The sequence below is a fragment of the Pholis gunnellus genome (assembly GCF_910591455.1).
Source record: "Pholis gunnellus genome assembly, chromosome: 13".
NCBI classification, from domain to species: Eukaryota; Metazoa; Chordata; class Actinopteri; order Perciformes; family Pholidae; genus Pholis; species Pholis gunnellus.
In genome coordinates, this window is record NC_136540.1 from 9,070,760 (window position 1) to 9,098,340 (window position 27,581).

The window sequence follows — 27,581 nt, forward strand, 5'->3', positions numbered from 1 at the left end:
CGCACGTCTTGTCAGGATGTTTAAACTCAAGAGCTTAGGGAAATAATCAAGGCCATTATTGATAAATGGCAAACTCAGAGGCATGTATTTATAGGTATATTATTAGTTAATGTCAATGCAGTTTTCCTTTTATTGCAGCTTGTGTTCATTCAAAAGAATATTATAGCTATTTGTGCTGAAATGATAGACCTTGGCCCAAATAGAGAAATGATAGACAAGACTGTATTAAGCCACACTAAGATAGGTTGGCAATTTAAACGGAAAAGAGGTTCATTCCTCATCTCAAGGCTGCTTATTAAATTAATATTCTGCTTATCCTGCGTGGACGGGTTCACTGAGTCCAGAAGGCTCCAGGAATCTCCAGAGCGTGCCTGAAGAAGATGGGACTGCTCCTGCTCAAGGAAAGAGACAGGAGTTTGGGAACAAGAAAAACCTCACAATCAAAATTGATTTTTAGTTATTTACAAATGAGTTTCTGTTCCAACATTTTCATCCCCTTTCTGATCACCTATCCGTCCATTGTCATCACTTTGTCATTAATCATCCCGTAGCCCTTGCGGCTCAAGGTTTGTACAGTTCAATGAAACAAATCACAGCAGTTGCCCATGCAAACAGTAAAAGTTATTTCCACTCCTGTAGTCCTTCCAACCCTGTCTGACACACCGCAGCCAGCGACCACAAACACACATGCGCGCTCACATGCACGATGGCCCACAATGGAAATAAGTCTCAGAGTTTTTGGTGTTTTTTTTATCCCTAAAGCTCATGCGCCAGGGTTTCATCCTGTACTTCTGTTCTTCTCTGTACATGCATTTAATTAGATTTATGCACCTACATCCAAAGTTGTTTAGTCATATATATTTCCAGTTAAATGCATCACTTCAGCCAACGTACAGTACAGCTCAGTGGAACCAGACAGCAATCAAAAACAAGGGAGAAATGGGGATTGGTGGAGGGTAGACTGGGCAGGTGGGAAGTAGTAAGAGATTCTCTTGTAAAAGATTCCACCCTGGGAGTGGAAACTTTCTTTCATTCTTTCTGGTGCTGCTCTAACCTTTAATAGACAACTCATGGTGAGAACTAATCTTTTAAAAGCTGAAGCTTGAAGAAAAGACAATATGAGGTGCACGCACCACAGAAATGCATCTGGGAGATGTAAAGAAAGCGGAAAGCGTGATGCGGACCATACTGGATATAAAATGCTTTTTGTAAGTCGCTGCCATTATTAAAAAAAAAAACATGTGTATTTTGGCAAAGCAAACGCCACGCTAGATGTGGAATACTAATGTTTCCCTCTCTGCTTCTCTCGGCATCTCCACGTTTCAGTTTCTGAGGTGAGAAGGAAGTCGAAGAGGACAAGTGAGATGATTAAAAATGGAGGATTCATTTAAGAAAACAAATATCTGGAGCTGCGCAGTCTTTGACCCCCGAGATGAAAATAAACAGCACGGAGAGAGCTGAGACAGACACAACACGAGGGGAGCAGAATCAGCCAGATAACAGCTCTGACAACCGCACGCACAGACGCACAAACAAGTCATGTCCTCGAGTAGTGCAAACAAATAACAACAAAGAAAAAATATATTTAACGACTTGAAACATTCATATTTTTTAGGCCACTGCCACAGAAACTCTGCGCTCAAAAGGGAAATGTCTTGGTCACACCTAACTGCGACTTCAAATCCAACACGTATCTCTGTAAAGCACAAATGACAGAATCTGATACGCTGGGAAACAAGTGCTTGTACCGCCCGTCACCCCTAACTTATCGACCACCTGCTGTTCCAAACTGCAGGACCTCTCCCAAAGCAAATACAATCTAGAGAAACACAGGAAGCATACTAATCTACACCAACTTAACTCAGTGTGTTATGAAATGAGATTAGTGTGACCAAATGAACTATGGAAAGCCTAAGGATCACCTGCTGCTGACTTGTGCTGTTCGTGTGTGTGCACGTTTTGAGTTCAACCACAATATGCGAGTCTGTGTGTGTCTGTGTGTGTGTGTGTGTGTGTGTGCGTGCACGTGCCTGTGAGTTTGTTCCTTTCACTCTCAAACTCCAGTGTAGGTGTGAGAAGCAATAAGAGATGACACTGACTGACAAAATGGTGGCCCAGACAGAGATAGAGAAGATGGTCTGGTCGTCAGATAAGTTTGAAAAAGAAGCACAATGCAAAAGCAGCCCAGGAGAGCTGGAATAGGGAGATAGGCTGGAGAGAAGAGTGTGTGTCTGTGTTGTCTGTGTTGTATATGGAGGATCCTGTGCCTGCAGCTGTTTGATATCAGTGTGTTCCACTGAGGAGCTATCTCGACTTTGTTCTCCCTGAAGCTGAACGTGTCCATCACGTCACTTTCAGACTGTGGAAAGAAACTTGCTGACTTTTTCTTTTCTTTATACCTTTTTTTATTTTTGTGGAGTGGGATTTGCTGATATTCAGGAACTCTTCTTTCATCTTGCACATGTGAGCCAATAACGTTTACGTGGTTAGGTCTATTGAGATGATTAATTGAGGATTTTTTTAAATAGAATCTCTTTGGATTTTGGATATATGGTCAAACAAAAGAAGAAAATTCAATATTTCACCGTTAGGTGTGGGAAATAATAAAAGTAAAGTCAGTAAAAGTCCCATGAGAAGTGAAACTGATGCATTGATACATTTAATTGTGTAGTATTGGAATGCTTATCTTTAAAATAGTCCACTGATGCAGAGAGAGACAAAGAAAGAAACTGTTTCCATACTTGAGTCTCACTCGCTGATGGAAGATTGATTCCTTTAAAATAGGCAAAGATAAAGTCGAGACCAGTACAGGAGCCTTGAGGGTAAAAGCCCACGAGACATGAGGTAAAAAGTTAAGAAAAAAAAGAAAGAAAGAATGGAAATAGAGATACTCACTAACAGATGAGATGAAGAAATGGAATAAAAATCAGTCAGACAAGAGAGAGACTGAAAGAAAGAGAGGGAGAGAAGAAAACCCCTCATTGCCATATGGTACGGAGTATTGGGCTTAATGAGGCGTGAGGCCATTCTCTCCACAGAGGCTTCGGCCAGTCAGAACACACTTGAATGAACACTCTGATAGGGTTAAAACACAGCATATGCCAACAGCTAGTGATATGGAACCAAACTACTGCTTCTGAGGGGAAAAAGAAAGACAAAAGCATGATTTATTCAACTTGGACCAGAACCCAACACCCATCAAAGAGCTGAAAAAGTGAAATCTGTCTGATTAGAGAATCTGGGTTCTGAACTGTTACAGATTTGCACTAATGTGATAACAAACTATACAGTTTCAGTCTTGGTAGATTCACCAACAACTGTATCATGTGTCTGCATTTGCAGGTATTTGCAGGTAATATGGAGGTTCATATAATAAAGGACTGCAACGGAGATATTTCTAAAAACACTCTCATAAATTCAGACCAACTGTTCTTTTAAGACGGGCATTCCCATCATACAGTTGACAAATAAAAGCCCACCTCATTATGTAGAAAGTTTAGCGCATGAGCGTGAAACCAAGACGGATTTCGTTCATGGCTTCTGAGCTTCCAGTAGCAAAACAGGTGATGAATTCACAGTAAGTGTTGATGGATGCTATGAGAATAGTTCGCATGGCAGTCACACCATCCTGATCCCTCATCACACACATCCCGTCAACTTCGCGGGCAGCTGAGAGAAGTGTGAGTCGGCGGGGGGGAGAGAGTGGGAGACAGAGACAGAAATACAGAACCAGAGAGAGACGAGAGTAAGTGTGTCAGAACACGGGCCAGCTGTTAACGGCATGAAACGATTCACCAAACTTTTGGATCGCGCTGATCACCTGTTGGATGCAACTGAGGCACGTGTTGACAAGTGATCGCTCCAACCTGCAGCCTTTCTTCCCGCAGCTATTAATGCTGGCAAATTAAACACACTGACAGGTTAATTAAAACACACAAGATGAAGTTTCAACAGAGCGCGTCCGTATTAAAGCACAGCTGCCACTGTTTGAGAACAAGCATTGAAGGAAGACATCAAGCGGACAATAAATTTCATCGCACCCCCCCCCCTCTCACATTTTCAAGCTTAATAAAAACTAGAGTGTGTGTGTGTACTGTGAGTCTGGGCTGTAGGAGAGCGTGAAAGCTCTGAATTGGAAGCTAAGGCTTGGTCTGGATTTTCGCAGGGGTCAGATTCAGTGCGACACCAGCAGGAGACATGGTCCGGTGTGTTACAGGAAGCTTAAGAAGAACACCTTCCTGTTTTCAGGCTGTCACCAAAATATCTCTGGGTCTATTGGTTGATCCAATGTGAGTAGTCTCAGTGTGCATGCGTGAATATATGTTTTAAATATGATTAGTATTTCCTTATAGAGCCGTAGAGACTTTAGCCACGGGGTTCCAGACTTTGGACTTCATACCAAAATTGCCGATTGCTTTGACAGGCAGACGTGCTGTGTTTGTTTAAGTGGTTTAGCGGGAAGTTCAGGAGGACTAACTCCACCTGTCAAAAGAAACCTCTCCTCTCCGATATGTTTTTGCTCTATTTCAGTCGCCTTCACACTACACTCGCACTCAAATGTTCTTGTGTGACTCTCTGTTCTTGTTTTACCTGACGACCCACACGGTCTGCTCAGTAGGTGAAATAATATGTCTGTCTGTCAGAAAAATGTAGTCTAGAGCAAGATTTGGCCACATTTGACTGGTGAGAAGGAAAATCGCCACCATAAGGTTAAAACGTCCCCTTGACAAGCTGTTTGGTGAATGGCAGAGCATCACAAATACCCAGATTTCGGGTAATCCCTCTGAATTAAATTTGACCTCCAGTGCTAGCAAGAACGTACGAACAGCAAAGTCTTCAGCATGTTTCTCATTCTGTCCAGCGTTCTATACTGTGGGGCGTAAAGACATTTGCAGCCTCCGTGGGCCTCCAGCACGGCTTCCAGGTTTATTTCACCAGCTTATTTTCTTTTTGATTCTGAAAGTTATTCATTTTTATGGCACGGTGTCAAAATGTCATCTACCAACCAGTACCATTACACTGTTGTACGGCAATGCCAGCAAGCTATTCTCTGCAGCTTTGTACATCTCCCAGCTGAGCACATCTGTGCCTCTGTTGAGATGATTGAGTGTTGTTTAACAGGCTTGACCAGGAAACCACATGGTGAAACTCACCGGGGAGATGCATCACCTGCTGAAAGTGAGTTACTGGCTTCAAAAGTGCACAAGTACACAAACACAGATATGACACACAGGAATGCCTACATGTAGATATACACACGCATGTAAACTTTGTCTTCTGTTTTGCCGTCTCGTTCTCATCCATCTCAACTATTTAATTCTTCCTTTGTTAGGGTCCCTTTATTTCATTTGTACTATTGATCCATTTGAGCTGAGTTTTCTTTGTTCTTTAATCAATATGTCTTCTAGCTTGCATCTCATCTGTTGATGTCTGTTGGTACTTTGAGGCTTGACAGGAGCGTGCATGTCACTGCTTGTGAGATCACGCTAGATGAGAGCATGTCATTGGATTTGACAGAAAATCCAATGACAGGGGCATTCAAATAGGCCCCACACAGATCAGATGATTCCAGCAATATTTACATGCCAATAAGAGTTTTTAAACAATGAAAATGCTCCACTCTAAAATATGCTTGTCACTTTTCATCATCAGCCACAATTCACGCTGTTCTCATGACCCTTACCTTCTCAGGATATGAACCTGAATCAGATGGATGTGCATACAAACACACACACACACACACACACACACACACACACACACACACAGAGGCACCATAACCTCTCCTGCCTGGGAAATACTTTAAGGAAGCGAAGGAAGGGGAAAGCCGGGAAACCAAGAAATAAATAACTCCTTTGTGTCGCGGCTACATAAACAGTGCCGCACATTACAGATTACTTTAGTAGTCCAACTGATAAGAAACGGACACACTGTTGCTGCTTGTGTGTGTGTGTGTATTTGTGAGTGCAGACTGAGAGAAATAAAAAGAGACATCAAGAGAAAGATACCAAAACAGAGCAACTGAGCAAATAAGTAGCAAAAACAGAAACCGAGAGAATGTGAGAAAAGAAAAAGAGAGTTTAAGGAAGACTAGTTTAGGCAGAAAAGAAACCTACCTCTTACCTTATGTGTGTATGTGTCCCATTTCATGCAACATTTCTTCTGATAACATATTTCCTTCTTTAGATATTAAACATTTGCTGATTTTCCCCTATATTTACACAAATTCAACCCAAGCCAGCCAGTCCGGTATAATAATTCCTAAAGTTAAACAGTGATGTGATTGTTATCTATTGTAAATATTAGTTCAATTCTGAGAAAGTCCTGCCTTCGCCTCGACTCTGTTGGGAACGTGACGAAACCTCACAACTTGATTGCCGGTGCCAAATAACATCACACAAAAATGTAAACGTGGTCTACTGGACCAGCTGACCCAATTCTTCACGTTGTCGCTTTCTTGACAGAGTAAAATACCAAATGCTCCACAATCTCGACAGCTGGTTGGCAGGCAAAAGGAGAAAATACAGAACAGATCTGGAACGACATCCATTAGGGTATGATGTCAGGTATAACATCATTTGCGTGAGTGTGTCCTGTCTGAGTGGCCACATATTTCATTGTCCCAGAAAAGAAAAGATTCCTCGCAGCCCCTGTGGGCGGACTCTCGCCTGGATCTTGGCTCGGTTCGAGCAAACCTTGAGGAACGTGCCGGAATGAGCAATTCAAGCCTTATTCACTCACTTTGGCATCAAAACCACCTGTGGTGTCTGGCGTGGGATTACGCCTGCACTTACTGCCAGAATAACTGCAGGCTAAGATTAAAGAAACGACTAACGGTTGAACTGTTGCAGGAACTGGAATCGAGGTCCAGGGGGTTCATTCAGTTGGTTGAGAGATAAAATAATTCAACAGAGCAGCCTAATTAGGTGCAAATTACAGGGTTCAATAATTCAGCAACAGAAAGGCTGTATCTGTGATTGTAAAGACAAATCGGAAATGAATCACATTAAGGCTGTATATATCTGTATTGCTTTTTTCTTTTTCTCAATCCTTCCACAGGTTATTCCATCTCTCTTTTTCCTTTTTAAATAATCTGCATCTCATATCCATCCTCTTCATTACGTTCCCTTACTTCCCTCATCTACTGTCTTCCCAGAAGGCCAATATGCAAGTTTCCACAGAATACCAACTAGTTACCCTTTCCAAATACATGCTACATGTATTCAACTACCGGTATTTTTCTAATTCCAGTTCGTATCTTTAGGGGTCCAAAACCTATTATTAAAGCCACTGCATGTATACGTTTTAGCAGCAGGCACTCTTAAAAATGCTGAGAAGCAGAAATGATGAAATGTCGTCCGCTTCATGGCAGAGGGGGTAAAACCAACCTGTAAAAACAGTCTAAACAGTGCCTGATGCCAAGTTAAGACCTCAATGGAAGACAAACAGCCAGTCATCCTTTCTTTCATTTCTCGGGAGAGGTCCTCCTCATACACAAGACCTGCTGGAATCGAGATAAAAGCAAGACAGCCGAGCTGCCGCGCGATACCGACGGCTCACCCTACGCTGATGGCTTGGTTACCACGGCAACCGCAGGAGGTGAGAGAGAGGACATACCGGCACAGAGTAAATCTCCTCACAGTAGAGTCAGGAATGCAGGTGAAGTCTGCCTCCCTGGCCCTCTCTCTCTGTTTCCCTTTTCTCCTATAAATCGTTTTGCCCACTCTCATAGCTCAGTTTTTATGAATCACATCACAAAGCTTCCAAGAGCAAACTTTTCTGAAATAAAACTTTGAGACTGCTTTTCCCTTCAGATATGACTGTTTTCCAGACTCATTTGTATTAATGTATAAATCAGGCTTTCGCCGGGGGAGTAATCAGAGAGAGCTTACGGGGAAAGTGAAAAGAGAGAGTGAATAAAGAGATGAGTGCACAAGGAAGGCAGTGAATACTTGGTTTTGGCTGGATAAGTAGAACAACAGTGTTGTGGCCAACATGGTGCAAGACATAGCACTATGAGAATTAAAAACGGCAGGTCTCCTACAAAATAAATATGAGCAGAGTGACTGGAGAGCTGGATAAAAAGATTGAGAGGGAAAGAAGGCTGCAGAGAAAACTTCTTCAGGGTGTTCTCTTACCTCTAAGAAGCAGGTCCCAGCTGGGGTGTTCTCCTTGATGGAGGCATTGTAGAAGTTGCTGGAGAACACAGGTGTGTTATCGTTAACATCCTGCAGCACAATGTCCACTTTTGCCGTGGAAGACAATGGCGGGCGGCCGTTATCTGTTGCAACAACGGTCACACTAGGTGCCGGCTCTGATTCGAAGTCCAGAGCCGTCGCTGTGGTAATGATCCCAGTGACCTTGTCGATAGAAAACCAATCAGAGTGAGAGTTTTTGCCCTTGAGGAGGCTATATCGAACGTCCCCATTGGGGCCCTGGTCCTTGTCCCTGGCAGTCACTTGGAGAACAAAGGAGCCGGGATAGACAACCTCAGGAATAGTCTGTCTGTAGGCCTGCTGGTCGAACAGAGGGGGGTTGTCATTGACATCAGTCACCTGAATGGTGAACGATGACTCCGCCCTGAGGGGAGGTGTGCCGGAGTCTGTGGCCATAACTCTCAGATCATAAGAATCCCGTTCCTCTCGGTCCAAGACCTGGTCAACATATATCAGGTAGATGATGCTGTCCTTGGTTGTGAGAGCAAATTTCCCATCACCCCCCTCAAGGGACACATTGACGTTGGCGTACTCTCCGTAGTCTGGGTCTGTGACAGATATCCGAGCAACGTACTGGCCTGGTTGGGCCCCTTCGGAGATCCTCGGAGAGCCGTCCTCACTGAGGAAGATGATGGTCATGGTGGGCTGGTTGTCATTGAAGTCACGGACATGAATGGTCACAAACGCATTGGTCACCTGAAAAAAATAGCATTCTTTATGTTACTTTTATTTTTCAAAAAAAGGAAATTTGTCAGTGTTGGACTGAGCGATCAATTGAACAAAAAAACCTGGTAACAATGACCCTTCAGGAAGACACATACAAAACAATATATTACCTGTCATCATTAACGGCACTTTATGCTTTAAACACTTTTATGAATAATAATAATGCAATTACCTCAGGGTGGCTGGCGTTATCCCTGGCCTGGACCACCAGTTCATGAACCCTCTTCAGTTCATAATCCAGGGGCCGATTCAAAGTGATGACCCCAGACTTGATATCCATGACAAAGCAGCGATCAGCGTCACTCTGACGCCGGTTGATTTCATAAAGAACCAGACCATTATCGCCCTCATCCTCATCTGTTGCAAACACCTGAAAAGATAAGAATGTCTTTGAAATTAAAATGACCCTGGACCATGTGGATTTTCAGACAAAAGAACTGTTATTGAAGTGTTGACTCATTATCCGAACACTGACAAGACTTGAGCTAACCTGTAGGATGCTGCTGCCTTGTGGGAGGCTTTCAGAGATAATAGCGTGGTATCTGGTCTGATTGAAGACTGGTGCGTGATCGTTGATGTCCGTCACAGTCACTTCCAGGGTCATGGATCCCATCCTTCTGGGTGATCCCCCATCAAAGGCCTCCAGAACCAGGGTGAACAATGAGCGTTTCTCCCTGTCCAGAAGTCCATTGACCACCAGGTCTAGATACAGCACCTTGTTAGAAGCTCTCTTGGTCTCCAGTCTGAACGCCTGGCCTACGTTGCCCTCTCGAATAGCGTAGCCTTGAGTGGTCAGCTGGTCCTTGTCTGCATCTGTCGCAGGCTCCAGGGAAAACCTTGTCCCAACTGCGGTGTGCTCAGGGATTTTAAGAACAGCTTTCTTTTTGGGGAACATGGGTGCATGGTCGTTGATGTCGTTGACGCTGATCGACACCTCAACAGTGACTCCTGTCATAGTCACAGCGATGAAGCTATAGTGATCCCTTTGCTCACGGTCCAGACGGCGTGCGGTGGTAATGATGCCTGTGGTTTCATCGATGTTGAGATCGTTGCTAACACCTGTGCTCTCGTGGTCCGAGATGAAGTAAAGACCCCCAGTTTCACCAGGCGGTAACCCAGCGCTGATGTCACCTACGATGGTCCCAGCCGGCTGTTCCTCATCCAGCTGGAGCTCCAGGGCTCCAAGGACAGTTGTAGACTGAACAAAAACAAGGAGGATGCATAAATAAAAGAGTGGCTTTCGTCGCCAGAGGCTTGAACCCACACAGGGTCCGCTGACCCAAGCCCTCCGTCTTGACCCTTTACTTGTTAACGGCATGGTTGGGTTCTGCTACACCTGGGGGTAAGAAAAAAAGAGAAAGAGAAAAATATCAGCCAGAGAAAAGATGTATTTCTTTAAGTAACGATATATTTTATGATGTGTGGATTGAGCGATTGAACAGCTTTCTGAAAATATCTTGAAAATTCACTTAGCGTAAAATTAAAACGTTTTTTCCACAGTGAAGTATGTACCTTAAATCCTTACATGACAGTGTGCTAACACTTTTACAATCCTCAACCTATATTAAAGACACTGCCTGATGAATGTGAGCTTTCCCCCCATTAAATGGATATTTTTGGAAAGAACTCTTCAGCTGGATCATGAAGATTTGAAAGAGCATGAAAATGGAAGTCTAAATCTGTCCAGGATCCACATTGGCTTGAGAACAGAATCATAAACCATGTTTATCTGGAGGATAACAAGTTTTATTCACTGGGTGAGAACATTTTAAAGTGTCCAGAGCGGTCACGCACTGAAATCCCAAGGGAAAACACTTTAAAGACACCAAGACCCTTTGTGAGATTTTCTTTTATGATAGAAAACGCTTACACACACACGCACACACTTACCAATATATAGAATGTATGGGAAAGTAAGTCTATGGCTGCTTCAGCAGGGCCTTTATGGGGAAAAGCAGCCATTTAAGCCTGTAAGCTTAGCTTCTATGTTCCCCAAAATCTAAATCATGCACAAATCCATAAAGATAATATCCTCCTCATGCTAATGCTATATCAGTCGTATCAGTCATAGCTGGATCTAATCGTGAACAGATATACATATTGCAACTGTCTACAAAGGCATGCAACACTTCAGGGTCAAACACTTTTTGCCAAAAAGTCTTTTGAAGAGGGGATTTGCCTCATCAATTGGCACATTGACTGAAAGAAAGGCAATCACAACAGCTCAAAGGCTATCTAGAACTCAACTGACACTGCCTGAGTTATCCTACAGCTAACCCACCATCTGGTACTTACAGAAACTTAAAACAAACACTAATAATTATTTGCAAATGCTATTTGACCCAGGTTTGACACATACTTTTGCAAACTGACTCTGGAAGTACAAATCTAACCTGCATGGCCACTTTTATCCCTCACGAGATAGATGCTCATTTTACCCCTTGATGAGGTCCACAAATATTTAGATTATGTTCAAAATGAGACCAACTGTTTATGCATGTTTCTCTCGTATTTACAAGGCAAGATTTATTGAGCGTACAACTCTTGAAAACATCCTGCAATGAGGAGGGCCATCCAGCCCTAGCATAACTCATTCATCAAACCCAAGAGACTAGAGGGATGCTGCTTTAACAATCTTTTACATTGAACACCTAAACTGTCCAGCATGTGAATGAGTCCTGCCTCTATTAGCTAATGTTTGGTACAAATCATTATAACTATAAATGTGTGGTGCAGGTAAAGGTCCAGTAGCAGACAGGACGCTAGTTGTCAATGGAGGTTGTTGGCCTTTGCTGGCCAGCCATATTCACCGAGACAATCACTCCCCCAGTGCATGTATAGTCTGGACAGTTAACTTTAGGAATGTCTTCCACCTCTAGAGAGAAAGCCAGCTTGCTGCCGGCTGCAGTATCTGCACATACGTTGAATTGAAGCATTCACACTCACAAATACAAAAATACCATAGACCGACCTTTTTGCAGGCTGATTGTAAGGTTGTCTGCTATTTCGTATACAATCAAAGGATTAATCGACAACAGTTCATCGGAGTGAGGTTACACTCAAATCACATGCTATTGAGCAAATACAACTCCGTAATTCATTTTAGATGTCCAAGGCTCCTGAAGTACTTTTGCATGATATACAGAGAAAATAAAAAACATTATTTAATATCTAATGAATCCTCCTGCAATCATCCATCCCAGCGGTCTTTCTACCGACCCTGACCTCCTGCGGTAGTTTATGAGGCCTCCGAGGAAAAGAGATTAATAAAGTCTATAGCTCCAGCGGGACAGGGAGAGAGACACTGATACTGGTCCCTCTGGTGCGGTCACTGATCTCTACATCTGGTCCAGACGGCTGCTCTGGACAGTTGCTTCACTCCTACGTAAAGAGGCAAGCTGAGCTGAGCGAGCATACCCGCCTTTCTTTTGTTGTGGTGGCTGTGTGTCAAAGTAGTTGGAGTGTTTCTGTTTATGGACTGTCTGCCTTGAATGACGACGAAAATAGAAAAAAAGTGGAGGTCGCACAGAGACAAATAGGAGTGCGATGATGAAAAGAAACCTCTCTGCTGCTGGGAGGGAAACTCAAGAGTCAGAGCCTTTGGGGTCCCCGCTGTGATGAGATGAACCCACGTTACCCTGAATTACCATAATGCAGCTATTGTCACACCACAGACTAAAAAAAGAAGGAAAGAGAAGGAAAGACTCGATTTAGGACATAATAGAACAAGTAACATTCTGAGGGGTGATTACAGTTTGCTTTGGCCTGGCTGCCTTATTGTCTTTAGGGGCCACTGAGCTGTGTAGGAGAAACTCATGATTGAAAAACCGAAAAAGTCGGAAAGGGAGTATTCCAGAATGTGCGGTCTATATGCGAGTCTTTTTACATCCTTTCTCCCTCATTGCTTCAGCTGAGTGTCAATGAAAGGTTATATTGATGAAACAAATCGCAAGACTGCAATCTGTCACTGTCAATGAGCATGGTGCATGACATCATCTCCCTTTTGACGTGTGCTGTAATACTCTTGTGTTTACAGTAAAAAACACAAGCTGATGAGGGATGGAGAGAGCAAGGGCTGAAATATTGCTCATGCTGAAAGGCTCCTGGCAGAACAGATGGCCAGTGGAAAAGACCACCTGAGTCACTCCCTCTAGTGGCACTCTTTATAATATTATGCTAATTATGATAAATTACGTTTCTAATGGTTAAATGCAAAAACAAAAAAGTCAAATACAACAAAGAACAAGCTTCAACCGTCCGTCTGGTTGCATGGGTCTTTGTACGCCTGCACAACACATGTGCATGCGAGCAGTGACATCATCTCTGTGCGACCACATTGACAGACAGTGCAGACCCGGAGGGCTCCATGCAGTCTCAGCCACATTTTATCTGGCATTGTGACCCCATAATCTGCCTTCTGGTGTGTGCAAGCCTCAAAGCCTCAAATACATGGGCCTCCACTCTTAAGTGCTGTTACCATATAATAGAAAACCATATTGTTTTCTATAGGATGTAACAATTTAAAGTACTACAGTATATGTTTGAGGATGTGTGCGAGTGTGTTCACACTGTAGTATCTCAGTTGTGAGGAACAGTTTTTCCTTATGCAGTGCCAATTCTAAACAGGCCTCAGTATCTCCCTATCCCTCCCATGTCCGTCCCTCCTCCGTTCCTCCGTCCGTCCCCTCTAATGGATTTAGCAGATCTAGTAGGGCACGCCATAGCTACCCGTGGGCCAATCCAAACAGGACCAAAAGTCACGGAGTTCCAAGTAAAAAACGGCCACTCAATACCGCCATGTTTCTTGTGCTTTGATGGAACAGCTCAGGATTGTAATAGTTCCTCTAGCGGTTGAGAGGTCTGGCATTGGCTGTTGATAGTTGGCAGCAACTCATTGAGCCCTGAAACCGCTTCTGTGCCACCCACAACAAACATTGGTAAGGTCCTGTGATTGACAGTAAAGCCAGACAGGGGAAAGAATAAAGGGAAAAGCTTGCTAAATGAAATACACAAATTGAGATTAGAAATACAGTATGACTGCCGTAAAAACAGACACTATATACAACCTTGCATTTAAAAGCAAAAATACAATTTCCAAATGCAAAAGTCTGATTTACGGAGGAATTTTCTCTTCTTTTTTTTGTAATCCATGTCATGCATGTGCTCTATATGGTGTTAAGATACTAGATTGCTGTAGTTCTGGTGCCATTTAAAACCGTAAAAAAAAAAAACACTTCTCAACAAGTGTACAATTACAGGGTGGCTAGAGCAACACCAACACTTTAAATGACTGAGAATGAAAGGTTAGACCTGGTTGTGGTGAAACAGGCTGCAGCGGTAATAAGCTTTGTGGAAAAGAGGGAGGGAGGGTTGAGAGTCTGGTGGGGGGGTAGAGGATGGAGGAATGCTTTGCTTCTCAGTATTCATGTCGTTTGGGTTGTGTGTGTGTTTAGGGGGACGACAACTCTGACCCCCGTCTCCCCTTTGAGTCGCCTTTCCCTGGATTTCTGGATACAGACGTCCCATTACCAAACCCAGCTGTCACCAGCTCAGCTGTCTCAGCACTGTGAGCATTAATGTGTGTGAGTGTGTGTGTGTGAGAGTATTTAAGTCCCTTTCTATGCACATATACCTATGCTTCCTCCGTTCCACTTTTACTTTTTCCTCCACTCCAGACTACACTAAAGGTGGATATCAGTTTCAATTTATTTCCATAGCTGACTATCAAAACAGAATCTTAAGTATATCTTAGCACCAGCCTCTCAGACACCCAGACGTCCACTGTCTGGACAGTTACACACACACACACACACACTGAAATATACATGCATGTGCTGCATCACAGCACAATCGATATTAATTCTACTATGTGGCGAGAGAGTTCATGACTGTATCATTCAAGTGGGTTACCTCACCCAAGGGAAGCCTGCAGCCATAAAAGCTCTCACAACCTGTGAAACACAACCTATCTGGTTTGTGGAGACTGGCAGAATCTAAGTGAGTACGTTTGAATTAATCATGATGAAGTGAGGGCCAGTTCCTTGGTTACTCTGATCTGCAGCTTAATCGGTTAATCTGGAACAGAGTGACAAATACATTCTGTAACAGGGAACGTGACAGAGAAGTCTGTATCATCACAAGTCTTTTGATACATTGTTTTTTCAAGTCATGTTTTCTTTTAATTTGTTTCTTAAATGTCTCTTATGTAAGTCAGTAGTGATTTCAAAGCCAAGTACTGAGGAACCGAGCTGTAACATTGTTCCCAGTTTACCTCAGCTCTGTAAGAACCTTTGTTTTTAATTCTATCCATGAAATGTTGCTCTGGAGTTTTATTTTATTACTTATTTCCTACATAAATGTCCATGTCAGTGACATCAGTGGGGCTGCAGAGAGAGGGGGGGGGCACGTCATCGCACAGACTAGTCAGTTCAAAGTGAGAGCGATCCTTTGTGCCAGGAGCCTTCGGTGACTGAGAGTTTGAGGCTCAAGTCCACACTTTGTTTTCATATTGCAGTTATTTAAGAGATTGTCATCTTATTCTCTGATTAGGAAGTAAATGTTGCTTGCATGTGATTTGTATTTTTGTTAAAATCCAGAAGGTATTTGGAGAGTGAGATCTTTTTTCATGGTTTGGCTCCGTGATCTCGTTTGGATGTGAAACGATGCGATGAAAATGTGGTTAAAAAAACAGACTTGTTAAACAACGTGTGTCCTCATATTGGGGTCAGTAATATTTGATATACTATTCAATAAAATAATTATTGGTATGTTGCCTCCTAATCTTACCCAGCATCAAAACTATCAACAGGTATTTGAGCCATATTTGACTAATTCATTCTGTAGTGTAGCACGATTACAAGTCATGTCTCAATTCACTGCGCTGCTGCGTCAAAATCTTAAAATAGGCATGTTACACTTATATCTTGCATCTCTCCACTAACATACATACTTACTTAACTCCAGAGGGATGAATAGTGCATAGTGCATAATAGATGAATAGTGCTGGTGAAAAATAACTGCAGAAGACTCTGCAGCAGCAGCATGACAATTCAAAGCTGGTGTGATGACTCAGATTTGTTTATTTACCCACACAGAAGATGTCAAGCTGGAATACAGTCACACACACTTACAAACTGCACTAGCTCCCCTGTGACAAAACGTCCTAGATTTTACTGCCCGACAGGCAAGAAGGAGAAAGAGAACGACACATTCAGAGATGGAAGGAACTGAAGAAGAAGTAGAACTAGAGATACAGAGGAAAAGTTTGATTCTGAATGAGGTTTCCTTAAAAAAAAAGAAAAAAAAAACATTGCCACGGTGACCGAGACAGAAAGAAGAAGAAGTTAACCATAGTTTGAGTGAGTGCTGAATCACTCGCACATGCATGCAGCCTCACACGCACCCACATAAATAATGTACCCTCTGGACCGTCAGTGAAGCCAAGGAGCAAGTGAAAACACAGCCGGAGGTGATTCACTTACCCCTCAACCTTCAAGGCCACACTGCCAAGTGAATGTGCAGTGTGTGTGTTTTGCTTCTCTGATGAATGTGTGTGTGTCTGGGTGTGTGTATGACTAATCATTTCAAAAGAAAAATGGAGAAAGTGGGTGAATATTCAAAAAGTAGATGATAATACAAAACAAAGACTGGGCCCACATGGACAGCAAGGTAAAAAAAACAACTAAAAACATGATGTGCAAGGCGAGCTATTCCTGAAGGTGAAGGAGCAGCTGCCATCTACCAGCAATCATCGGCGCGCCCCATCAGAGTTTAATATCCCAACAGGGCAAGTTTTTGAGCCGAACCAAGTCCATGACTCAGTCAAACATCATTACCTCATTGTTGAAACTGAGATAAATACCCTGACAGTGGCTGAAACAAACTATTTCTCTACTCATTTGAGTTCTATCTGAGAGGAGAACGCCTGTTCAATTGTCTGTGAAAAGCAGACCACTGACTGGAAGAAATTACACATCATTGTTAAGTTGAAGACTTTAAAATGCACAAACAAGCATATAATGGCTTCATTTGGCTGCACATTGTGCTACAAACCTGTAGTATGCATTGCACACACACAGTTTTTGGTTATTTATTGTTTAGGCGTTTTGTTATTAGTAAGTATTAGTAGAGTATTATCAGACAGTGTGCATGTGTGAGTATGTTAAGTGTAGTCAGTGCATGGCAGTCATAACATTCAGATATTAATATGATGTGAATGCAACACAAATAAACACTAACCACTCTGGAGTTGATTTAAATTTAGTTTGCAATATTTGCCAAATCATTTCTTTGAATTATGGGCATGATTGTTTAGCGCTGACACCCACACACACTTCACTTACTTTAATTCCCTGTAGGGTCATCCTAACCCTGAATGCCTAACCCCAATATTTACCCTAACCTTTACCCTAACACATTCATAATTCAAAACCTAAAACTCTAAAATAAGTGTTTAACTTTGTGGGGACATTTCGGAGGTAAGTCCCCACATGTGTCAATGTGAACAGACTTCAGTCCCCACAATGTGATAAATACATGAACATACAAACACACTGTATTATATCAGAATTATCCCAGCATTTGTTAATGAACGAACAGAGGAAAAGTTAAAAGTCAAAACATTCTGATAGCCAAAACAGGATCCGGAGAAGGGAAACCGAAGACTCCTCTTGTAACTTAAACACACACACACTCACACACACGGGCAAGCACACACTTTAATCTTTTTCCACATTCCGCCCGATGAAATAATCAGTGACATGGCCTAAGGCAGACAGTCGTATGAGGTTATGTTATTGTATCAGAAAACACAAACATTAATCAAAGCGCTAAACAGTTTTGTTGAAGAGTTTGCCAGCTAACAGAGCAAAACATTTGTAGGGTGAAAGTAGGCCGGGATCTTCCTAAAAGAAATGCAACGGACTTAAGTTCACTGGGAGGGACTAGGAATTTGGTTGTTCTTTGGTTGACATATCTGAACTATCAAAATCCATAATTACTCATCTCTAGCTCAGAATATGTGACGGCGACTTAGCTTATTAGCTAAATTCTCTATCAACTTTCGGGTTAGTGGCGCGCCGACAGCTGTTCTCCAAGAGAATGCCTTTGTATCATGTTACGCCATTATATTTCTCGTGGTAAGCCTGGGAATTAAGTCTGTCTGTCTTTGTTTTCATTTGCGCTACAGAGTTAAACAGACATCAATACTAATCAGTTAATAATGATGCAATGAAATCATGCGATTGATGGGTTTGAGGCTCCGAATGAAAAATGTACGCGAGGACTGATCTCTCTCGCTCCGAATCAATGGCAAACAACACAGAATAACATTTTTGATCTTCCTAAAGGCCACTGCTTTTCAAAAACGTATTTCTTCTCCAGCCAACTGTTTCTTTTGCCTCCCTTTTGTCTCACACACATCCAGTCTCTGAAGCCCTTACCTTGCGTAACACGTTGCACTACCTGAGCTGCGGTGCCCTACATGCAGCGCTCAGCTCGGTGCAAATGTTTGATGTACCAGAAGCTCAGATCATCTCACTTACATCATTAAAAACACATGAGACTCTACACAGACAGGCTCTCTCTTCCTCGCTCTGTTTTAGCCTCAGAGCTTAGACACTTCTCATCCATCATGCACCCAGATGGGCAGCATTTACCACATCTCATTCATCTTCGCTCAGAGCAATTCCCACGTTCATCTCTTCATGTGACTGATGAAATTAATACATCACTTCATTCAGAAACATGCGTGTGCATATACTGCACACACATGCCTGCATTAGTCGTTCCCTCAACAGGGGAAGAATCGATAAAGAGATCCGAGAAGGAGCGTCTCTGCTGGCATCTGATAGAACACACTAGGATACAGTGCTGCAACAGCTAGTCAATGTATCAATTCGTGGATGGACATCAAATCGATCAACAATTAAATCATTTGTCAAGCAAAAAGGGCCAACACCTGCTGATTTTTGTATTCTAAAGAGTAAAAAATAATAATTGAGAGATTGACTGATGAAGAAATAGTCATTAGTTGCACCCAAAATGAGATTTCTCCATCAACTGCACAGGTCTATGCAAAGGCCACACACACACACACACGTGCATTCATTCATGTACAGAAGTAAACTCACTTCTTCCATTCATCTACTGCAACTACGAGGAACCCAGAATTCAAACGATCTAGCCACACTTTGGCAGTCGGGAGCCAGTGTCACTGTTCCAACCCACGGCAGAGAAGCGCAAGATGGGGAAACTCGAGACAACACCAAGCTTTAGAGGACTTCCATCTGCAGCTTCCTTCAGGAACATAACAACCCATTTCCAGCAGTCATTATTCCAGATCGGAATCTAAAGGCCTGGTCTTGCTACGCCGGGCAGTTTGGATCAACGTCTGTTGTCAAATTTGAAGATTATAATGTAGCAAGTCAAGGTTTGAAACTTTGTATTTTGGAAGGACAGTGGAGATAGTCCAAAAGCAGTCTTCCAATAGCCTTGCAGACATCACCTACTTCTCTGCACTGTGAAGATTTCTTTTTTTTTTTATTCAGTCAGTGTCTGCCGTCCTTCACATTCAGCTGACCAGAACATGAATAATGGCGGTTACTTCATAACTGGGCCTCAGAACAAACAAAAATGGAATTGCACCATCTGAAAACTGCAGCTAGTCAATCATTCTGTGTCTGACGGGAGAGTCCAGTCATTTCCTTTGATTGGTTGAGGAAGTCATACGGTAATATCTTCTCCAGAGCAGCAGATAAATGGGTCTTTATACCGTAAGTAGGAAGGTAAGGTATCTCTATTTCCCCAGTGGGAAGACTACCAAAAGTACACTGTAAGAAAAAAAAAAGCCTTAGTCCAAGCTCCAAGATGAGGTATGACTCAGCACGATTGTTTATGTGAGATTATTGATTACAAACACGTTTCTATGATCCAACATTGTAAAGTATTACCTGGTACTTCATATTTCAAACATTAACTCCCAAAGTTCCAGCAGCAAGAATGAAACATTGAAGAAGCAAGGATGGTAACTGCTGCAGAAATGTAATTATGAAACGACAGCCCGATGCTTTTATCTTTGTTCAATCTTTAACACTCATCGAAGAAATTCCACTAATGCATCGATAAGCTTAAAGGAAAGCTCATTAAAACCGACCTCATACAGCCGAATTTGAATTCCAATGTCAATTTGGGAACCACTTTCTCTGCATGTAAGCACACACACAGCTCAAATGTTACAATAGTGTAATTCAATTTCTCGATTGTAATCACAGCAAGATGGCAGACTTGGCGATTGTAGCTGCCATGGCAACCAGTAGGCCCCGAGGGTGAAGTTAATAAAATGTGGAGCAATCAGCAAAGGGGATTCCTTATCAATGGGAATCTTATTTCACGACTCTACTACTAAAGCTATTAATAACTGCCTGTGGATGGCTGATGCAAACAGAAGTTCACATGCTGCCGAATAAACATAAATTACATGAAATCCCCTCAAAATGGAGTCTTTGGTTGATGTTATGTCTAAAAACGGTGGTCTGAGATGTAAATAAAAGACACCAACACAGACCCGCTGAGTCCCTTTCCGATATTTGTACTCAGACGCTGATTTCCCATGCGCAGAAAACAAAACCCAGGAAAAAACATTTCTGGAGTACAATTAGACAGATTTCTGTTTGAGTTGCAACATTTGGGTGGGAAGATGCTTTCTGGTTTTTCCCCTCACTCTCTTTCTGTGTTGGCAGCACTCCATGACTCGAGTTGATGAGCTGAAACAGATATTACACAAAACCCTCCACTCTCTACAGTTTTCTCTGCAATATGGTACGCGGGGTGACTTTGTCTTCTTAATTAACAATTCAGACACTCTGGGTTATAGGATATAATCATGCACATAATGAAACTTGACTAAAAAAGATGACATTCTCTTCTTATGTGGGGTTTTTTGGGAGTACAAGCAGGATTGCAGTGTCAATGTGGGTGGCGAATGTGCAGTTTGATTACACTGTATATCTCCAGAGTTTAAAGTAAACTCTCAAGATTACTTGAGATTTGCAGAAGAATAAAGCCTCAACTTGGGACATTCCCTAAAGTAATCCCAGTAGAGTAAACAAAAAGGAACTTAAAGACTGTGGGCGGTGGTATTATATTTCATCTTGAAAAAAGGCAACTTTGATTAAAGCTTTAAAAAGAGATTTATCAATATTGGCCTGTATGTCAGCATGATTCCGATGTAGCATTATCACATTACAAGTAGTAGAATAAGATGCAGAAAGCAAGCCAAGTTAGATGTCACATTGCTGCCAACATGCACACCAAATAATCCCATATACAATGAAGGGAATGGGGGTTGGAGGTTTTGTGGTTGCTATTCAGTCACCTCCCCCCCAAATGTTGATATGAAGTCTTTCAGCAGATGCTGTTGTCTTAGGAGTGCATGTATTTTGAACACAGCCCTGATGAGAATGCCCTGACCCTGGCAGAGTCTGTATCACGCTCATCCATCCAGCTGCACAAAACAACATGGAGTGCAAGGTAAACAGCTGACTGTTGACTTTGTTGATAAGCTCTTCAAAAAGACGTGACACTTCACGGAATGAATAGACCTCTCTGCCTTGACAGGTTTTGCTTGTTGTAGGCAGTGTTAGATAGACAGGAAGTAATGGGAGTAACGTGACTTATCACAGCTCTTCTTGTAAATTAATTGAGGATTAATGAAAACGTATTTCACGGGGAGGTTTAGGGCTCAAAGTGGACACTTCAGCTGCGACCCCAAGAACATATTAAATGATCGTCTAGGCGCAAACTTGTAATCCTTCCTTTCATAATTGTATCCTCTAAAAAGCTACATTATGCCTGCCAGAATAAAGATGTAACTAAATTCTCTAGAAATGCTTAATTGCCACTATTGTAACTGCTCCTGTATATGAGTAATTATAAGGTTGTTTGCACAAACATAAGCTCTGCCCGATGCAGCCGCACCAACAGATATCCATATGGTTCCTGTTAGAAAATGTTTTGCCGCACGCCTCGTCGCTCTGCAAGAAACCAAACTGTTACTGGTTGTGTGCGGACCAGAGGCTGAGGCCAGTGTGCTGCAGAGCTAGAGCACATGAGACCATGTAAGTGGATAGTGTAATAATGCAAAGATCCGTATCCCTCCTTACAGCAGAAAACCAGGAGCTGTGGACGCCAGCAGACACAAGATATGACTGGAATAACTATTGTGGTTAGGAACTTAAATATGCCCCTGGGTTACCATTTTTAGCTTTTGGCCATGTAAACATATATGGACAGAACTGACTGCTATAAATACACTTGATGTTTAAAAAATATTTCAATTGTTTAAGAATGTATTTTTTGGATTTTGAAACTACCTGACATCCTCTTGGACTTGTTATTTTTGTTTTTTTTATAACGCGTTATAGCCTACAGTCTTTACCGTCTACTGAGATAGTCCCTCTGCGGGTTTTTTGTTTCTGTTTTCATAATAATACAGAAAAGTGGAAACCACACCATCATCAACAGAGCACGCTCTGCTGTAGCTAATGGTTTTAGGGCACAACAGTGGGCTACTTCAAATTCTCTCCACTAGTGACGCCTCACAGTCTTCTTAAATCTCTTCACTGTCACATCAGTTGTTCTCCTGAGGAAATAGTCCAAAGTGTGCTGGCCCACTTTGTGCACTTCATGGTGTTTCCCTTTAAGTGGTTCTCTACTCCCTCCAAAACAAAGGATATTCGCTCTGAGCTAAAACCTGAGTAGAAAACCACTGACTTACTATGATCAAATAGTTCCATAAGACGTAAAAGCTGGCCTACCAGACCAACCTCCCTTTCATGTTTAGCATATTTTGAAAGGGGCGACACTCTTTTCTCTTTTTACAATCTGGCTGTTCAGCTGGTTTGGCCGTGGATGGGGATCAATAATCAATAAGAGGCTGCTGCATCACCATGATCCATTGATCTTGTATAATAGCCTACTATTGTAGCCCCTTTAGCATGGTCTCCCCATATCTCAGCACAGCCGGGACCAGCTACCAGCTCAACCATGCAAGGTGCAGATGCAGGGTGCACCCCTCTATACGGAGAACCAGAAGAGCTAATTTCTCCACCTTCATCCCTTACTGATCAGATGTAATAGTGAACAGAGAGGATGAGAATAAAGGAGCTGTCACTTACATTCATCTGACCCACTCCGCAGCTCTGGATGTACGCTCTGGATATCCCCTCCAAAACTGATTAATATGCAAACGGTCTCCAATTCCCCCCTCAACGACTGACAATCCTCCGGGACAAAATCTTGAATGGAGCCGTGCTGTCCAGCTGGACCGGGCTTTTTTTTTTTTCTTCTTTTTTTTTTTCTTCTTTTTTTACATAATATCCACAAAAATGACAGTTGCGCCAATTCCACAGATTTTGTAATCTGGTACACCGGTAGGGTGGTTTACTCCTCCAGTGAAGGGTCTTTTTTCCGTCTCCGTCCCCGTGTCAGGTGAGCGCGTTTCGATCAGCTGCAAAGCTCTACGGTCTCTTTGCCGTCTGCAGAAGAAAGGAGCCGTCTGTGGCCCCGCAATGCCCTTCTCTCTCGTTGATCTTAAACGTTTCTCTCCTCGTTTTCTCTCTCTCAAGCATCCAGTCACTCAGACACGGCGTGTGTGTGTGTGCGTGTGTGTGTGTGTGTGTGCGCTAAAGCGGAGCCGCTTCAGGGCACCGTGCACCTCACCGACTGAAAGCCAACTCCTCCGCCACAAGGCCCAGCCCCCCTACTCTCCTCCTCCTCCTGCCATTACCGACTGGGGTTGCTAATTTATTCGGGTACTCTACACAAAAGGGAGGACAGAGGAGAGGGAGGCTGTGGAATACAGCTGAGAGAGGAGGAGAGCAGCCTTTGGTGCCCCCCAGCTCCGTTCAGTGGAAGTAGTCTTTGAAACAAAAGAGCGCAGCGCACCATGCCTGATCAAAAGAGGAGTTTAGCTCAGCATGGCACATTATGAATGGAAATGAGTCATTAACAGCATCATTTCTATTTCCTTCTTCGTGGGGACTTAATAATATGATAGTTTAAAAGGATACCACACACGTTATAAAACCTCCCCAAAAAGAACACACTCAAATATTCTCAATGGTTCTCGTGTCGACTGTTCCAGCAGCTAGTTTGCAGCTAACAGCTCAAGCAGTGCTAACGGTGACAAGCAGTGCTGACAGAGCTAACAGTGTTTTACTTGGAGGGTATCGGGTCGATGCTATGCTTCCAAGATGCCGCTGTGGGTCGGGACAGCATTATCTATGTAAATATTAATATTTCAAGTTAAAGTAGTTATTAAAAGCAAATCACCTATAATGTTTCATGAAATCTGGATGAATATGCATGTCATAATCATGTAAGATGAATTACACTGTTCATTCAAGAGGTCATCACCAACACATTTAACAACACATACCTATATAATTATTTTTCAAGTATAATTTATTAAATATTTTGGCAACTTTTAATTAAACATGGACATATTATAGTTGCCTTAATATTGAAGTTGGATCAATTAAGTTTTAGATACGTGAATGTAAAATTCCACAGCTATAATCTAGGAGAGGAAGCAGCAGAGCAGGCTTGGTTGAGGTTCAGACACACACACACACCCTTTGGACTGCAAGCGTCAGCAAGATGGCAGTCATTTATCACCCCAGATTTTAGGTCAAGCATCCACCTGCATCGTTGAACCGGAGCAGAGGAGGCGGTGTGGAGGAGGGAGCGATGGCCTGGAGGTGGGAGGTGTGAACATGGGGAGGGGTATGTGGGTGGGTGCTGGAGGCGGTTGCCAAGGACAGCAATCAATCCATCCCCTCATGCTTTGGGAGAGCACATGCCCGATTATATTGCAGTCAGTGGAGGGAAATGGTGCATTTACACTTTCACCAGTAAGTGTCTACATTTACCCACATTGACCATGACATGATGACCATACCGTATACATTCAGGCCCACTTAACTCTGCAGGAGACACAAAAGACTGTTTGGTTAGTGGTGAATACAGAAAGTAATGATCTATTAAAGACAAGCAAACATAAAGTCCCTGTTTCCTCATCATTTTTGACAGTGGTCACTTGGAACCATCAGTCACGGCAGTATTAGTGTCACCTCGTAAAATGAACACGGCATTACAATAATCCAGACAAGAAGTGGTACAAGCATGAATAACTCTATCTCTAGTGTAACAAAAGATCTGAGATATTTCTCAAGTGTAGGAAACACCACTGAGCAAGCCTTTAAACATGGGGCTACTGAGTTTGTGATAAAAAATAACACCAACGTTCTTAACAACAAGTATAACATGGTGAGCTGGAGTGACAAAAGCAGGCAGAACTTCTTCATAAATGAGCTCAGGGCCTATAATAAGGATCTCCGTTTTAGAGGATTTAATCTGTAGAAAGTTTTCAGCCATCCAATCCTTAATTGCAGTTTGACAATTATGCATGGAAGATAACTTAGTTAAATTTGATGGTTTGTAGGACAAGTGCAATGCAGTTGAGTATCATCTGTCTAACAACTAAATGAAATATCATGTTTTTGATAATGTGGCCCAAAAGGACTTAAAAAGGGACAATAAAAGTGGTCCTAGAATGGAGCCTTGTGGTACGCCATACATAAATGATGCTTGAGAGGAGGCAAAGCCATCAATAGACAAAACACATTTTCTCTTATATGAAGAGAGAACCACTGGAGGGCAGTCTTTGAGATACAAACCCATGTTCTCAACCTTTCAATAATAACTGATACACACAGTAGATAATGCTCTTAGACCCTTTAGTGAAGTCTATACATAGTACTTCATTACAGTTGAAATCCCTATCAATACTGAACTCAAAATATATTTGGCTTTGTCATAAATTGGGCGACTGTGGAGTTTTTTGTGCGCTATATTTTGACAGCTTGCAAGTTCGATCCCTGGCTCCTACTGTCCGTGTGTCAACGTGTCCTTGAGCAAGACATTGAACCCCAAGTTGCTCCCCAGGCACTTCACAGCATCCCACTGTTCCTAGAAACAGAAATTTGCAGAGGTCAAATTTCATGTATATAATGTAAATTAATATTGTAATAAAGTTGTTGTTTTTTAAGTTTTAAATATGCTATTAACAATATTTTTATATCAGTCATCCTTAACAAGCCAGCAACATGATTGTAACATTTAATATCTAATTACTTATATTCCTGCCCTTTGTTATCATGACAAGTTCCCTTTACATGTTTAGGATGATGTCATGTGTTATGTAAGATTGCAGAGGATACAAAGTGTAATCCAACTCCACCTGTTGGTTCTCACCTCCGGACTGAACCCCATGACCCAGATACACTCGCATTTCTAATAACACATACCAAAGGGTTAACATTTAAAATGCAATTCATAGTCGAGATTGAATACAATCCACCAGTTGATTGTGCCGTTGCCCCTGTTGGTTGTGAGTTATGAGGACTGTACTTTACATGTCTTTGGAAATATGTGGTGCTTGCGAAAAGCTCTGGTTGGCTACAGATTCCTGACAGCTTAACCGTCGTGATTAATTGAGAATAGTAAGTGCTTTTTTTAAAGACACATGTTGATCAATTTGAATATACTTTTTACCATGTTAAATGGATAAATAGATACGCCTTTTCCTGGTGAAACTAGCTCCCAGATTCCCTTCCGAGCTAAATACTCCTCTTTGTCACGTATTGCCTCTGTCCTTGTCCTTCTAGAGTCTGCATTTGTCCTTGTGTGTTTGCATCTGCGCAACTGCGCTGTATGTGTGTGTGAGTGAATTTATTCTGCATCAATGTTGTTGTGTGAACACTTGCCACAGAGTTGCAATTACACATCTTTAACTAATTGCAGATGGCTGAGGAGTGACACTTTTGGTGGGGCTCCCCACGATGGAGGAGACCACCACAAGATTTATATTGTTGCCGCACACATGCATGAGTGTAAAATCTCACACACACACACACTCACACATACACTCGCATACATGGATAGTACAGACATAAATCATGAACATGGAGTACCGTCCAAGGATTTCTTTGGCTCCTGTGCCCATCCTGTTTGTCAGTTCCTCCCTCTAACCTCAAAATCCACAGCCTCACCATGATAACTCCAGTCCACATTTCAAACCTTTAGCACACCTAGATTTATAGTCTGTCAAGTGTTAGACAAGCCTTGTTTTTATTCCAAACCCATGCATTCATAACAGAACTGATTAAAGCAGCAGTCACAGAGTCGTAAACTCCCAGAGACACTTAAGAAAATGACTTATTTTGGCCTTTCTAGCATCATCTGATAATCTTTAGATATTTGAATTATCATGGACCTACAGTATGGTCACCTCTAACACAATATTGAAATAAGTGTGGCAAGGTGATTAACTAACAACTAGAAGCTGTGAGGTCAATTGGAAATGCATCGTTAGGAGCTAATGGAGGGGCCTGTCTATATTGGCTGTGTGATTGGACTTGTTGGCTGGGTCTCTCTCTTGCTCCTATGCAAACACACACAGTTGACCGCAGGACTGCGATGTGAATCAAAGCAGCAAATTAGCCAAATTGGCATGTTTGCATGTGCAGTGGACTGAAACACATTTTAAGATTTCATCACTGAAAAAGAAATATCTGGTGA

At 42.4% G+C, this 27,581-nt stretch overlaps 1 protein-coding gene across 1 annotated transcript in view; it reads right to left on the reverse strand.

The window, feature by feature from the left end:
- Positions 1 to 23,647, reverse strand: part of dchs1b (dachsous cadherin-related 1b) — a 76,659-nt gene extending 53,012 nt beyond the window's left edge. The window contains exons 1-4 of the mRNA XM_079171997.1: positions 23,117 to 23,647; positions 9,433 to 10,278; positions 9,115 to 9,312; positions 8,139 to 8,912 (exon numbers count right to left, since the gene is read on the reverse strand). Of these exons, the coding sequence (XP_079028123.1) occupies positions 8,139 to 8,912; positions 9,115 to 9,312; positions 9,433 to 10,260 (1,800 nt within the window). The 5' untranslated portion in view covers positions 10,261 to 10,278; positions 23,117 to 23,647. The remainder of the gene's footprint in view (positions 1 to 8,138; positions 8,913 to 9,114; positions 9,313 to 9,432; positions 10,279 to 23,116) is intronic.
- Positions 23,648 to 27,581: the final 3,934 nt, after the last annotated feature.